Source organism: Mycteria americana, chromosome 7, assembly GCF_035582795.1.
Source record: "Mycteria americana isolate JAX WOST 10 ecotype Jacksonville Zoo and Gardens chromosome 7, USCA_MyAme_1.0, whole genome shotgun sequence".
NCBI classification, from domain to species: Eukaryota; Metazoa; Chordata; class Aves; order Ciconiiformes; family Ciconiidae; genus Mycteria; species Mycteria americana.
This window is the reverse complement of record NC_134371.1, coordinates 69,516,582-69,531,282: the sequence shown is the minus strand read 5'-3', so window position 1 is coordinate 69,531,282 and position 14,701 is coordinate 69,516,582. Positions and strand designations below refer to the sequence as shown.

Below are 14,701 nucleotides of genomic sequence, written 5' to 3'. Positions count from 1 at the left end.
AGACGTTTCAGTCACTGCTAATTATGATGCATTCCTGGATTATTATTTTTTACAGGCCCAAAGAGACTATCTAGAAAGGTCTCTTCCCACAGGCAAGAGAGGTGGCGTCTACTGTTATTTTTGACGGGTATTTGTGCGCACTGCTCTTAAACCTCTGCGATGATGCAGATTCCTCATCCTTTCCGTGCAACCCAGGGCTAGATTTGCCTTCGTAGCTATTCTGGATCCCACCTGCTGCAGGTCAGACCTGTTGATCTTGTCCCGCCTGCTACAGACACAAGCAGATCATCCCCTGACCTTCTCCAGGGGCAACCCCACGTGTACCCCACGGTTGTTATGAGGTCTCCCTCTCCCCCTCGGTTTTGCACCGTCCTGCTGTTCCAAGCTTTCCTCCTAGGTGAGGTGTTCTCGTCGTTCTTCTCTGGGCTGTGTCCGGTCAGTCCGTGCACTTCTCGAAGTGGCCCCTCCACGCCAGACGCAGCCCTCCCGTGCCGAGGAGAGCAGCAGCACTTCTTCATAGGCTGCACTTCCTTCTGCACACCCCAGACACATATTTCTCCTTTCATAGCAAGATAGCACGGATGATCCACTGTAATCACAGAGGCTTTTCTGAGGAATTGTCACAGAGTCAATTCTTGTTCTTCCAGTGCACGTGCAGTTGGCTATTTTTGTTAAAGAGCAGAAATTTTTTGGCCTTAGCGAATTGATTTTTTTTTTTCCCTGGTCAAAAGATTTCTCTTAGTCACTAAGTTTATTTTGAATTTTAATCTGCCCTCTGAAATGCATGCAGCTCCTTCTCATTACAGTACCTCCAGCTTTGAGGTTTTGGCATTAAAATCCCAGCTCGGCTCACCTTGGGACGGTCCCTGTAGAGCTCGAAGACTTGGGGGGGATGCTGTGGGATTGTGGGTGACTCGGTGCACACTGCTGTTTGCTCTGAACAGCTATGTCCATGCTCGGTCTGCTCGGACGGACGGCGAGACGTCTGTTCAGTGCCGTGGGTTACGTGCTCTGCTCTACTCTCCGGACAAGGCGCCTGGCTGATTTCTCCTGTCTCCTTTAGCGGCTAAAGGCAGGGATCAGGTGGTGATCCGGTTCATCCCAGGACTGGGGCCGGTATCTCCTCCATCGTTCAAAGTCGTCTCAGACCGCTGAGGCTGGTACGCACCCGCAGTTCTGAAGTTCCTGAAAGATCCTTTATTTGTTCCAATATGACTGCACTTCTCATCTGTACCAAGAAATTTGAGATAACTTGAGTATAAAGGATGATATATAAAGCCAGTTTTTATTCTATTCCCTCACAGTAATTTTCCCCATAAATACTTCGTGGGATTATGAAATATTCCTTGCAGTAGGAACCGGGTATGTCAGGGCTGTACTATTTTACCCGGTTAAACACCGAGGCACTCTGTGTTCAGTGCCTGCTCCATTTATCCTATTAATGTATTAGCAGGACTCTTTTCCTTTGCATTATTTAATGGAAGGGGGGTTTATTTGATATGATCAAGTTTATCTGCGCCTAAATGAAATTCCATTAAAGATACACCGCACAACAATGCATAAGGCTTTACAATTGTTTTTGTTTTTGCAGCTGCAACAAAAGCATGTCTGCACTATCTGAAAGATTGGAGTGAGCCTGCTTTGTCTGAGCACCACTGTTTTTCTGATTTTATGATACCCAGAGACATTTGCTTGAAGAAATAACCTGATAGACAGCAGCATGTGGGGAATCTATTATTTACACTGATTATCTACAAAACAGGCTTTTGTGTTAGGGCAGCTATTGTGGAGAGTTCCTCCAAATCACCGTTGCCCATTTTTCATGCATTACCTGAATCCATTGTAAATACAGAAATATGGAGTAACAAAAGCGGCGCGTGCCTGGCTCCCACTGAAAAGCCCACACTTACAAGCACTCCTGAGTAAGAACAACAGCAAGACCATATAATTATGAGTGAGCAATAACTGCGGGGACTTTTAGGTACCACTGTGTGATAATTGCCTGTAAATGGGGACTTTTCTGTTGGCAACCGTATGCTAAAATTTAAAATGCAAGTTTGGAAACAAATCACACCTAGGTAATAAAGTTCTAACAATATCTTTTCACTGTGAAAACAGTAGCAATATAAAGTGCGTGCATTCAAATGTATTCAAATGCAGCAGTCGGGGCGTATCACGTTTTTTAACAATTCAACGGTGTACGTATACTGAATGAATAGGAAATGGGAATAGCTTCTGTAGGCCTCTAACTATCATATCACTAATAATTAGATGTTGAACTTCTTCAAAAAGCACACGTTGACACTGAGGACCACAGTGATTCCTTTGGCACGTGAAGTAAAAACGTGCAAAAACAAGGGGTTTGAGTTATCAGGATCTTGTACCTAGGTGTAAGATACCCCGCGTGCCTCCCTTCTTGGAGAGGATTTTTTTTCTGATATCTGACATACTCTTCAACAATAGCATCCATTTAATTAGAATTAAAAGATTATCTTACCCTCTCTCAATTAAGTTACCTAAATTTCACCAATCCATCTGTAACTTTACGTATGATCAAATTACTGTGATTTTTTAAAGTATAAATTAGCCAGAAAATGTATTCACCATTTATAAGTTTAAAAAATTAGAGATGTTTGTTTCTCTAAAATAACACCCCTTTTTTTTTACATTAAGTGTTTTGCGTGAACAATAACCATCAGATTTAAACCTGGATTTCTATGAGACGAGTCAATGACAATTTGGAAAATAACACATTAGATCTTGGAAGCCGACAGGAAGGAGGAATAAGTTTTAGGAAAAAAAAGTACAATTTCAGGGTTCCGTTTGTCAGCACAGCTGTTGGAAGTGGGTTGTTCACCAGGGAGAGGCTGCTGAGCGGTGGTTGACCCAGGCAGGTCTCAAGGCAGTGAAACTGGGGAAAAGCAACGAGGAGACAGCCAAAATCTGAAAGGTAACTCGATTCAACGCCCCCGGCACCACCGCCGCCCACGGAGCGCAGCTGCTCCTTCCGCTGCCCACCAGAGCTCTTCCCAGCCCCAGACCATATTTCCGAACGCAACTCCGCGAATCGATGGCTAGGTCTTCAACGGCATCCTCTTCAGCCCGAGCACGGGACGCTCTCCTCAGTGAAGAGAGCAATTCTGCCTGCAAGGTAACACCTTGCTGGTGAGTCCGCCGAGGGGCCTTGGAGGTGCTTCCATATACGTACTATATATTGACATGCCTGTGCCAAGTACTTCTGAGGAGTTGCTGACTTTGGAAATGCTTTGTTCCAGAGAGTTATTTGAGAACAGAAATTAAGACGCTTAAAAACCTTTTGCACGTAGTTAACAACCTCCATCAGTTATGGTCTTGCTTTCTCTCTAAGCTTAATGAAATGCAGCTGTTAAGTGTTCACTAAGTAGGTCTACTTTGAAGAACTGCAAAATGTGTCTGGCATGCCCCATCACATTAATAAGCAAGCAAAAATCATCTCGCTTAAAATTTACATTACCGTGTGTATTTTTAGCCGGTTTTAAATCAGTACATCGCTGTTGGCAATACTTAGCACGAGTTATTTGTCGGTGTGTGAGCGGGTGGAACGCGAAGGGTGACTCTGGCTGTTGCGGAGGGCAGGGAGGGAAGCGCCGCTCTCCCGCTGCCTCCTTGGACGTCCGTTTCCACAGCCAGGGAACCCAAATTCCCAGGCAAAGATCCCCACAATTAGGCAATGACAGTGCTGGGTGGCTGCGCTAGTTATCGTGTTCTTGACTTTCTTTTTAGTCCTGTAAATATCACATTTTATATTTTAACTCAGTCAGAATCGGCGTAAAGAACCAGTTTCTAATTAGATACGGAGCACATCACAACCGGGGTCCTTAGGACCGAGACAAGAAATGCTTCTTTCTTCTTTTTTGTGCATATACAGAGATACGCGCAAACACACGCAGGGATAATATTTCACTTTAAAGCATTGCTGGTGGCATATCTATCTCAAGTATTTAAAATATAAGCTTTAATATTTTAGTGCAACAAATAGTTGGGTTTTGCTTCTGCAGTTATAGCAATAATCTTTTATTCTCTGTATTCCTATTTTAACACTCAAAAAATGCTACATTATTCATTTAAAGTAGAAATAAGAAACAAATCAGCATAACCCATTCATTTTGCAGTTTCTGCATCTCGCAGCAGCCTGGTGTGAATGCCGATGAATAGGACCGGACAATACCCCTCTCTCATCCATTCCATCGATCTGTTGGGGGGGCCGATCTTCCGAACCTTCCTGCCAACGCTCACGTTTCAGAGAATGACAAAGCCACTCTTTGGAGAACCTCGCGCTTTTTGGCTATATCCTCTACAGCTCAGTCTTAGAATAAGCTGAAGAAGTTGCATAAATCCATGCAGACAGAGTTAGCTCACGGACAACTTTTGCAATATTTCCTGTCTCCTTTCTCAAGGATTTTCAGATAAATTTCTCTTGGTAGTGCTGAGCGACCCCTGGCTAGAAAATACACAAAAGCAAAATTCTACCCAAAATTACACCCACGCGGCCCAGAGAATGGCCGCGCAGGCATTAACAGAGCAAAATGTGGCTGTTTCCTATCCTAACACGTTTGCTGTAGATATGCTATACGGAGGTGGTGTCCCCCGGCACTTTCCTCCCTTGTTCCCAGCATAATCCTTGTCCTTACGGTTTCGTGAGCGAGGACTGGGGAGACAAACGAGCACTGCGCACAGGCGAGGACGCGTCCAGTGGTGTCGAGCCACCTCATCTAACAGTTTGTCGTACCCAGTAAAAATGTTTTTCAGTGTCCCGAGAGCCTGTGTTTTACTTTTCCGAAAGCCGGGGCTGCATGGCTCTTCACTGATTTCTTCACTTGCCTTTCTTCGCTGGGATAAGCAAAACATTTTGACCATACCTCATTTATAAAATAATCTCTTGCAAATGTATGCCTTTATTTAAAATATAAGCATTTTGCATTTCCAATGCATTCTGGGGATGTTGGCCTGGGCAGTGCTGTACGTTTTTCTCTCATTAAAAGGAATTTCAGTGATTCATAGCAGTAACAGAGGAACATCAGGCTGGAGAGGACCTTCTGCGTCACCACGTCCAGCTCCCAGCTACCACAGACACGGTCCAAATGCATTTCAAAATGACTTAAATTATCAGCATTTTCCAAGTGTTATTATCATAGTCAAAGCTCCGTTTAACCAAAGCCTCCATCTGGCACACACTTCAAAAGGGCCTCCTCGTTCCGATTTATCTATTTAACTTCACGAGTGAATTTTCCATCACTGTACGTTTCCTGTCTCGGCACTTAGCCGTGAGGGTGATTGCATTTGCATAAGACTAAACAAATCGGTGTCTTCGCTGATGCATTTTTACACAAGATTTTAAGGTTTTGTTCTCCCAAGGTCAAGCTTTCTACAGTCCTGCCTGGCCTCCGAGGCACAGCGTGAGGTTTCTCTTCTTGACAAACTTTCCTTTGGTCAAAACACTCGTGAGCCTGTTCGAGCGCTCTCCAAGCAGATTACCTCTCCTATCACAAGCCATTGCTTTCTAATTCAGTCTTTTATAGACTGTCGACCTGCTCCTCCAAAGCCATAAATCCTCAACAAACTTCAAGTGTAACAATATTTAGAGATGTTATCTGTAGGACTCAACTGAGCCTTCAGAGTCCCATTATCTTACAATCTTTTCTTTCAAAAAAACATTTTTGACAGCCCAGTCTTTTTCATCTCTTTTTTCTTACTGCTCTGACCTTGAGTTAGTTTATTCCTTCCTTCTCTGTATATTTTAAATGTTGCACAAAAAGCTATTTATTAAGGCTTTCCTATAATAAATCATTAACCTGAATATAGTTAAATGAAATGCTTATTAACATCTCTCCGCATAATCCATTTAACAGAATTAGTCTTACTTATTCAGACAACCTAAAGAGGTCCGTGCTTTTGTCTACAAGCCGTCAGCATTAAAGCTTATCATTATTTCTGGTTAATGCAGTCCTTGGTGTTAGGAAATGCTGGTTTGCACGTTTCAGCATAGTACTTTTCCTAATCTCTTGTATTAATTAGAGATAGTGATATAATATTACTTTGTTCCTTTCTATTCACCACCAGGAGAGATGTCTGAATATAATCCTATCTGCGCTAAGTGTGTGCTTAAATATTTTCACAACTGCTAACTGCTGTAAAACATTAGGATTATGTAGAATAATCACTAAATTAGAAAAAAACGAGAGCTTGATAAGAGGCACGCACATAGGCACCTTGGCCGGCGGTCGTGCTCCGACCGTGGTGGAGGACACGGTGCGTGCTGACCTTAGCAGGGGTTTCCCCTTCAGCGGGACTGTGACACCACGTAAATGACTCCCAGGAAAGATGCTAGATGTGGTCTTGTCAGAAGTGAGAAATGGACCCACTTTATCGATAACTGGTAACACCGGGAGTTACAAAGCAAAGGGGGGGACGGGAGCAGAAACTTTCTCCACGTGTCTCTGTCCCTGCTGCGACAAGAGCAAGGGCTCGCACAGATCTGCTGATCGCTTCACTGTACGAAGGGCGGTTAGACGAGCCTGCTAACGCTTACGAGGACAGGGTGCAACGTGCGCACGCAAAACCCGTTTCTGTCCCCTACCGCGATATCGAAGGCTGCTCTCGGTGGGCAGGTGCTGACCGCAGATCCCAAGGAGCAGGCAGCTCCCCGCAGAGCTCCGCGGGGGAAGAACCGTCTTCTGGGCGACGGCACGCACAGGGACCTGCCGAACCCCACTGGGTCCCTTCACGGCTCTTCAGCCACGCTGCCGTGCGCGTGGCTCGGCTGGGCACCCAGCCCCTGCCTTACCGGACCAGGCGCCGCGGGCAAGGAGTCTCTCCCCCAGAAATTTTACAACCGTTTCCTCTAGTCATACGTGGATGGCAACCAACGCCTTGAGTTAAACACGCGACCACCCAAACGTCGCTAGTGGGACCGTCAGCGCCCAGGCGCAGGGCTCCGCTCCTCCGTTAGCAAGAAGGTACATTTTTACCCCTCAGTGACTGAAGCTGATATATTTTAAAGTTACTGCATCTTCTAAATCCTACGTCATTTTATATTTCAAACATCAGACTTTTCATCAACCTCATTTAAATCTTCTTCTAGGTGGAGATTCATCGTCTTTTAAGGTACCACTACCACGGCTCCGAACTGAATTTGCACCGCCAGATCAGCACGAGGGGAGCCAAACAATTTGACCTTGGTTTCTATTTCAGATAGTTACCAAGACATTGTTCTGGATGAGAATCTTTAGCCGGATAAATACCTCTCTGCAGGCCAACCGCTGTTCTCCTTCCCCTCGCTGTGTACCAAAAGCTTCACACGCTGTAAAATCAGCTATAAACAGAGCGCTCCATTGTAACGGTGGTGATCGGTATTATGGAAATGCCCAGGATAGCTGCAGATGTAATCAGGGAGTCAAATAATTCATGCCTTTATTTAATACCTAATCATACATACCTCCGCCATTATCTCACTCTGCAAATATTAAGACTGCGAGTGTGTGTGTCTGTATAAAACAATGACATTCAATGCCAAGATCTTAGTGGGGAATAAAAAGCAGCTGTGAATTTTATGCTATTTTCAAACATTTAAACCTTTTCATTCATTCCTAAACTGAGGTTTTTAGTCTGACATAGCAAACCTTCAAAAAAACCCTGTGAAAATTATCCAGTCCAAGTACAAAGTGACCTTGCCTAACATTACACAGCAATGATAATGAAAGCAACGATTACTTAGTACTTATAAAAAATAATTATTCATTCTAGATTAATGACTAAGCAGACCACACGACAAATCTTTCCATTTTAAAAGTTCGATTACTTTTTAAACTTTGTAAACCACCACAAAAGATCTACACAATTTTATTAATATTTGGGAACAAAGATTTCTTTTGCCCGCAAAGCCATCAGGTAGCCACAGGAAAAGTTAATCAAAATACCGAGGTGAAAAAGAAAAGGACTGCAGAAGCTCGGTCATTTTTAAGAATTTTTAAGAGCCCAGCCTGACATTTTAAACTGTATGCCATCCAGTAGGCCGCCCGTGACACTGTAATTGATGCAACCCGTTTGCCACTAACCGTGAGAGAGGGGCGTCTGCTTATAAATTCACTTTGGAGACTAGAAACACTTGGAGATTTCCAGAAGTCACATTAAAGTTAAGAGGCATAATGATGTGGCAAGACTTTCCCAAGCGGTAAGTCAGCATCCATCCTACCTGGGACAAGCGGGCGTTCCCCGGCTGGAGGCACAGGCAGCGCCCTGCCCGTTTCTGCCAGCCGAACTGCCCAGAGGTGCTCTAATTCAGGCTGCTAATCATAAAAGACGACTATTAAGGCAAGCCAAAGAGCAGGCAGGCTTTTTCCACCCACAGATGAATTAAAGGGCTGAAGAAGCGCACCACGATGCCCGTGCTGAACTGCTGGTCCTGTGCAGGCACATGGCATGCGTTTTCCAGCTACTGGTTCCAGTTTGAATTAAAATAGCATGGCTTTTTAAACCTGCAGTATACGGTTTAAAAAAAAAAAAACAACAAAAAAAAGCCCTTTTAAGCCAGTTTCTGATCAGTTTGCCTGTTGGCACGCCACGGACTTTGGGGACATTTTCACAATGACAGCAATGTCTTTGTTTGGGGGGGGACTCCCGGGGCCATGTGGACGCAAATGCGAATAGCTCGGGGTTTCTTTTGGCCAAATGCCACTGCGGGTCTCGGTAAGGGTTACTGTACCCAGCAGGCACCAACCAGCAGACCCTAATGCCAGCAGGCTCACACCAGTTTGCCCTCTTGAAAGGAGTCTCAGGAAATGAGACTTGTCTGGAGCAGAAGTCTTATGAGGAGCGGCTGAGGGAGCTGGGACTGTTTAGCCTGGAGAAAAGGAGGCTGAGGGGAGACCTCATCGCTCTCTACAGCTGCCTGAAAGGAGGGGGTAGAGAGGTGGGGTCGGTCTCTTCTCCCAGGTAACAAGTGATAGGACGAGAGGAAATGGCCTCAAGTTGTGCCAGGGGAGGTTTAGACTGGATATTAGGAAATTTTTCTTCACCGAGAGGGTTATCAAGCATTGGAACAGGCTGCCCAGGGAAGGGGTTGAGTCCCCATCCCTGGAGGTATTTAAAGGACGTTTGGATGAGGTGCTTAGAGACATGGTGTAGTGGTGGTTTTTGGCAGTGTTAGGTTTATGGTTGGACTCGATGATCTTAAAGGTCTTTTCCAACCTATATGATTCTGTGATTCTGTGATTCTGTGAAATGGAACAGGTATTAGAGGGGCTGGAGAATAATTGCAAATTTTGGCTCAAGCTCTTTCAGAGCATCAGTCCCAGTGAACCTGGAAGCCACGCAGCACAGCTGGATTTCATTCCTTATTGTAATGCCAAAGACAGCTTTAAAGAAACTCAGAGAGCTTATTAAATGATTTTTTGAACTGAAATCTTGTTTGTCAGACGCAGTCATAGCATCGACACCCTTCCTCCTCAGTGGGGGTGAAGTGTGGGGCAGGGTGGGGTTGAGCAGGGCCCCTGGCCCAGCAAAACCAGCCCCTGCGCTCATTTGGCATCCCAGTACCACGCGACCTCAGCCGTCGGGGCAGCTTACTCAAACCCAGCAGAGTCCAGTCACTTAAACTGGTCCAGATTTGCTTCTCCTTCAGGCTTCTTTCACATCAAATTCTTCTGGTTAGCCAGCTTTGGGAACCATAACTCTTTTCTATTATCTACCCAAGTCTATGCATTTTCCCCCCATTAATTCACCTAGTACCTTTGTGCTGAAACAATCCAGATATGATTTAATAAGCTTTAGAAAGATAGTACTGGTTCATATGCAGGAAATCAGATTTACATAATTTTCCACTCGCTTTTATAGCCACCGTAGTTCAAATTATCTTTACGTTGGGGAAACTCTTTTAATATGATAAAATGAAATACCACCTACGCTATGCTTCAGCTTGCTAGCCTGGTTTTTGTAATAAATTAAATGTTGATTTGTCATACTGACTTATCTCAGAAAGTTCCTTTTTAATGAGAAGAGAAGAGAGCGCCCTGTCCAGCAGTTAGTCATGGTTATAAGTCACTAAACTAAGCTTCAAAATCAAGCTTCGTCTTGTAATTTTTTTTTATTACCTGAACCTTTCTGCACGGCGGGGGGAAATGAATGATTTTTGGTTTTATCACATACTCTGCGCCTAATAAAATGTCATACGTTGAAAATGGACCCGGTAGCACATAGCTCAGATTTCGGCATAGAAAGCAAAGGGATGGTTATGTTTCAGTGTTCAGACTGAACAAGACTTGAGATTCAGGAGACTGCATCCTGCAAAAGCAAACCTCCTCCCGCGCTCACCGCCGAGCGAGGTCCTGCTCTCCTCCCTGGGCTCCATCCCGCCCGCACCGTGCAACCCTCCTGGACCCTCCGGCAGCACGGCTCGTGTCTGCCGTCAGGGATGCTTTATTTCTCCTCCTCTTCTCTGCCCAAAAGGGAAGCACGTGAGGATTTGGTGAAGTTTGCTTGCTCCGCGTGCGCTGGACCCCGGTGTCTCCCTGCCAGAGGTGGACCTGGCGCTGGCGAGAGGCAGCGGTGCTGTCGGAGGTGGCTTGCTCCTGAGCAAGGCGGTGGGACGAGCTTTGGCTTGGCCCCAGGGAGACTGTCTTCTGCACCATTGGTACCTGTTCTGTGTAGGCATCTCCCATCTAGCTGGGGAGGAGAGCTGTTGGCTGAAGTCTCCTCTTCAGACCATCTCTTGGTGTTCTCGGTCCAGATAGCCCAGTGCCCTGAGGACATCTCGGGACAGCAATGTAACGGGGCGAAAGGAGGGATCTTGCAGAAGAGGCAGGATCCACCATGTGGTATCCACCACCCCCCCCAGCCCTGGGCTCCCAGGCGACCTCTCCTCTTCGTTCGCACACGGCTCACGTGTTTTTCAAAGTAACCACGTTAGTGGGTTCTCCCTTTTGCAGCCCAGCCTTTGGGCTGAGCATCCCCAGCTCACTCAAGATGGGTCATGAGGAATGAGCTTGGAAATTTCTGTTCTCCTTCTGCCTTTCTGACACGTCTGTTCTCTGCAAGGAAAAGGCTTTGAGCACCAGGACGTGGGCACCAAGCTGGCTCAGTCTTGCTCCACGTTTCTGGCAGACATTGGGTCAGTCTAGTCAAAAAAAGCAAATTCTGCAACTTGTATCTAAATAAAGTGCCACTGGCATAACCGATGCCTGCTTGTAGAAATGGCACTCGATACAAGACTTGCACAGGTATTATGTTTTAGGATAATCTATTATATTCACATAGCCTGGAAAGCAAAACCTTTGATACCAGTGTTCAACCAAAGAGCACAGGATGCTGCGTACGTCTGTAAGAGGTCGGGGGTTCATGCATCATAGAAAAGAAAAATATTTGAATTGAGAGAAATTCTGTACAGAAATCTGCTGGCCAAAGTGAGCCTACAGTGTTTCTTTAGCAGCCGAACGTCCCAACAGCGTCATCTGGGTAGCTTCGTCCGAGCGCAGGGTGAGGTAAAGGTCCTCTCCCCTCCTCCTGCCTGCGGCTTTTCCGGAACAAAATCCCGGGGTTCTGCCCGGCTCCGTTCCCGCGCCGCAGGCAGGATAGCCAGCAGACGCTCGGGACTGCTGCAAATGCTTGTCTCCTCGCTTGCTTCTTGACACTGTTTTCTTATATTTTAACTCTTTTTTGCATGCACTTACTGTAATATTTACTTAGGAATTTGAGAAAGGCTTTGTATTAAAGCAAGTAAATACAATTTCTTCAAAGAGACTGAAAATAAATATGAATCTCTGGCTAAGCGAAATTGTCAAACTTTGGCTTCTAAAGTCAGGCAGAAAATGAGTTGTTTTCCAACAGAGCTAAATATATTCACCTTTCATTGATTTCAGTGGAGATCTTAATGCTCAGTAACTTAAAAACAGATAAATTATTCAGACGTTTAAACATGAAGCGCTCATCTGATGTTACGTACTCACATTTTTAGGTGCTTGCCTTAATAATGATTTATCCTCTTTAAAACAAAAAGTAATATTCACTGCGTGGTGTAGCCGGAGGGCTGGGCTACCTTTGCAGCATTTTCTCTGTTTTTCAGAAGAATGCTTTTGCTGTCCTAGTAGTTATCTTAGAAGAATTAATGCAAACGAAGAATGCGGGGGTCTAAGAGTGGAAATTTTCACTTAACCCCTTTTTCTTCTCTTTGCAGCTCCCAGTACAGCCCAGTACGGGATCACCGGTGACGCCGAAGTCCTCTTCTCCTGCTGGTACCTTGTGTTGACACTGTCCTCCCTCACCAGCATATTCTACCTGAAGAACGTCATTCTGCACTAAGTGTAAAGACCCATAAAAGGCTTTTAAGGATTCTCTGAAAGTGCTGATGACTGGATCCAATCTGGTAGAGTTTGTTAAAAGCAGCGTGGGATATAATCAGCAGTGCTTACATGGGGATGATCGCCTTCTGTAGAATTGCTCATTATGTAAATACTTTAATTCTACTCCTTTTTTTGATTAGCTGCATTACCTTGTGAAGCAGTACACATTGTCCTTTTTTAAGACGTGAAAGCTCTGAAATTACTTTTAGAGGATATTAATTGTGATTTCATGTTTGTAATCTACAAGTTTTCAAAAGCATTCAGTCATGGTCTGCTGAGTTGCAGACCGTAGTTTACAAAAAAAAAAAATATTGCAGTAAAAATGTGCTTCTTTAAGGCTGCAATACAAATATTCAGTTCCCTTCTTAAATAGCATTCTATCCACATTTACACAGAAACATTTTTTCTTTTTTGATAAAAAAAAAAATCAAATACTATTGCCTTCAAAATATTTCTTCAAAATATTACACATATCTAGATTTTCTTCTAGCATGATATTCAGGTTTCAAGAATGAGCCTTGTATTATAACTGCATTGTGCAGTACTGCTTTCTGTTTTCTTTCCTTTTTCCTGCAAATTCAGCATGGGTGTGCCTTCATAAAACACTACTTTCCTCTCCCTCTCCAGCAAATCTGGAATGTGTTTTGGGCAATGCTAGAGCATCCTTTTGAGCATAACCGATCTCCAGCTGAGGACAAAGGTGCTATGGGCTAAAAGGCAAACCTCCTCCCATCTCCAGGGGGCCATCGAACTGCTGCAGACTTATCGGGTGTAGGCAATCAGTCAAGGATGGCACCAACTCCTTTTACGCTTTCCATCTACCACCACTGACCAGTAGGTGATCGCTGTAAAAACTAGCTTTCCCATTACAAAACGGAACGCAAATTCTTTTGAGACATCTTTTGAACGTAGGAACGTTTCCCTCAGTCATTCTAAATCAAAATTCCTAAATGGCTCTAAACGTGAGAAGCTGAATAGTCCCTTTTGTATTACTGGCAAAAACTATGTGAATTGGTATTTTTCTTGCACTTAATTTTGTACTGGTTTGGCTAATTTAGCAATGATAAAGGATGCTTTTAAATATTAGATAGCTGAAAATACATGAAGTATCAAGCAGAATTTTATATATATACATATATATATAAAATACATATCTATATTCAAATGAGGTTGCTCCAATAACTGTACTGAAGTGCATGTTGCCATCCATGACAGAATCATCTTTACAGACAGGACTTCATTACCGAGGTACTAATACCTTACACAGCAGTTAAGCCCTCATACACGATTTCCTAGCACTGCAGTCTGTCAAGACAACGCTCTCAGTTCACTCAGTGAAGGATCACGTTTCGAAATAGCACATAATGCTACCAGCTTTTTTTTTAACCAGCCCTGGACAGCATTAACACAAAAAGTTGCTCACAGTTTACAGCCGAATTTAAAAACGCCATCTGTGTAAACTGCTGGGACGTGACTATGGCCAACAGCCCGCGAACGCAAGATCCCCTGGTGACCCCAGCAGATCTTGACTTGCTTACGAAACAACTACTGACGACAAGCATAATAAAACCATTATCGACGTTATTATTCCCCTGTTTTGTATCGGAACTCCAGTAGGCGACACAATTATTATACTACAAGACTTTTTGCTCCTAACAACAGGTTTTTGTAGCCGCCAATACCAGACGAGCGCTGCGCGTACCCAGCAGTTCCAAATTCAGTTTACAGATACCCCACGGTTTGAAAAGGCGGCCTCTGAGTTTCGCTAGTCCCAGTATACACTATCCCATGCTAACGTGTAGACAGAATATGCAGGGAATCTGTTGTAGTTACGGATAAAGAGTACAAACAGAAATATGCTGACTCCAAAATATGGCAGTAAAATGTGCTGGGTCACTCCGCATACGTTCAGTGACAGATCGTACTATTTCTATCTTATTATTTACAGCCGTGTGCTAAGCAGTTACTATTTTCAGAAATGTGGCATTTTTTAAAACCTTGAATAACATGACAAAATTCATTCTTTAAGGAAATAGTATAAAACCAACTCAAATTACACTATACACAGTCCTGATATTCTGATCTCTCTTGTATTGCAGCTTTAAAGTGCTATATTTTAGAATCCATTCGCTAGAAACAGTGGTGCTGCAGAAAGTATCATGTCAGTACAGTTTTATGAAGAAAGAAAAAAGGATACGCATAGCCCAACTCATACGGCTTGTCTCACATAAAATCGAGAGATGTTTCTATACTGCGGCTGGATCAAATTCTACATTTCGATATTTCATCTCAGTGATTCCTGCTATCTGGGTCCTGATATTTCCAGCAAC

The 14,701-nt window shown here is 44.2% G+C and overlaps 1 protein-coding gene across 2 annotated transcripts in view; it reads left to right on the top strand.

The window, feature by feature from the left end:
- The window catches only part of NEGR1 (neuronal growth regulator 1), a 304,619-nt gene extending 292,066 nt beyond the window's left edge, over positions 1-12,553 (top strand). For both annotated transcript variants that reach the window (XM_075506660.1, XM_075506659.1), the window contains one exon: positions 12,206-12,553. In XM_075506660.1, coding sequence (XP_075362775.1) covers positions 12,206-12,330 — 125 coding nt within the window. In that variant the 3' untranslated portion in view covers positions 12,331-12,553. The remainder of the gene's footprint in view (positions 1-12,205) is intronic.
- Positions 12,554-14,701: the final 2,148 nt, after the last annotated feature.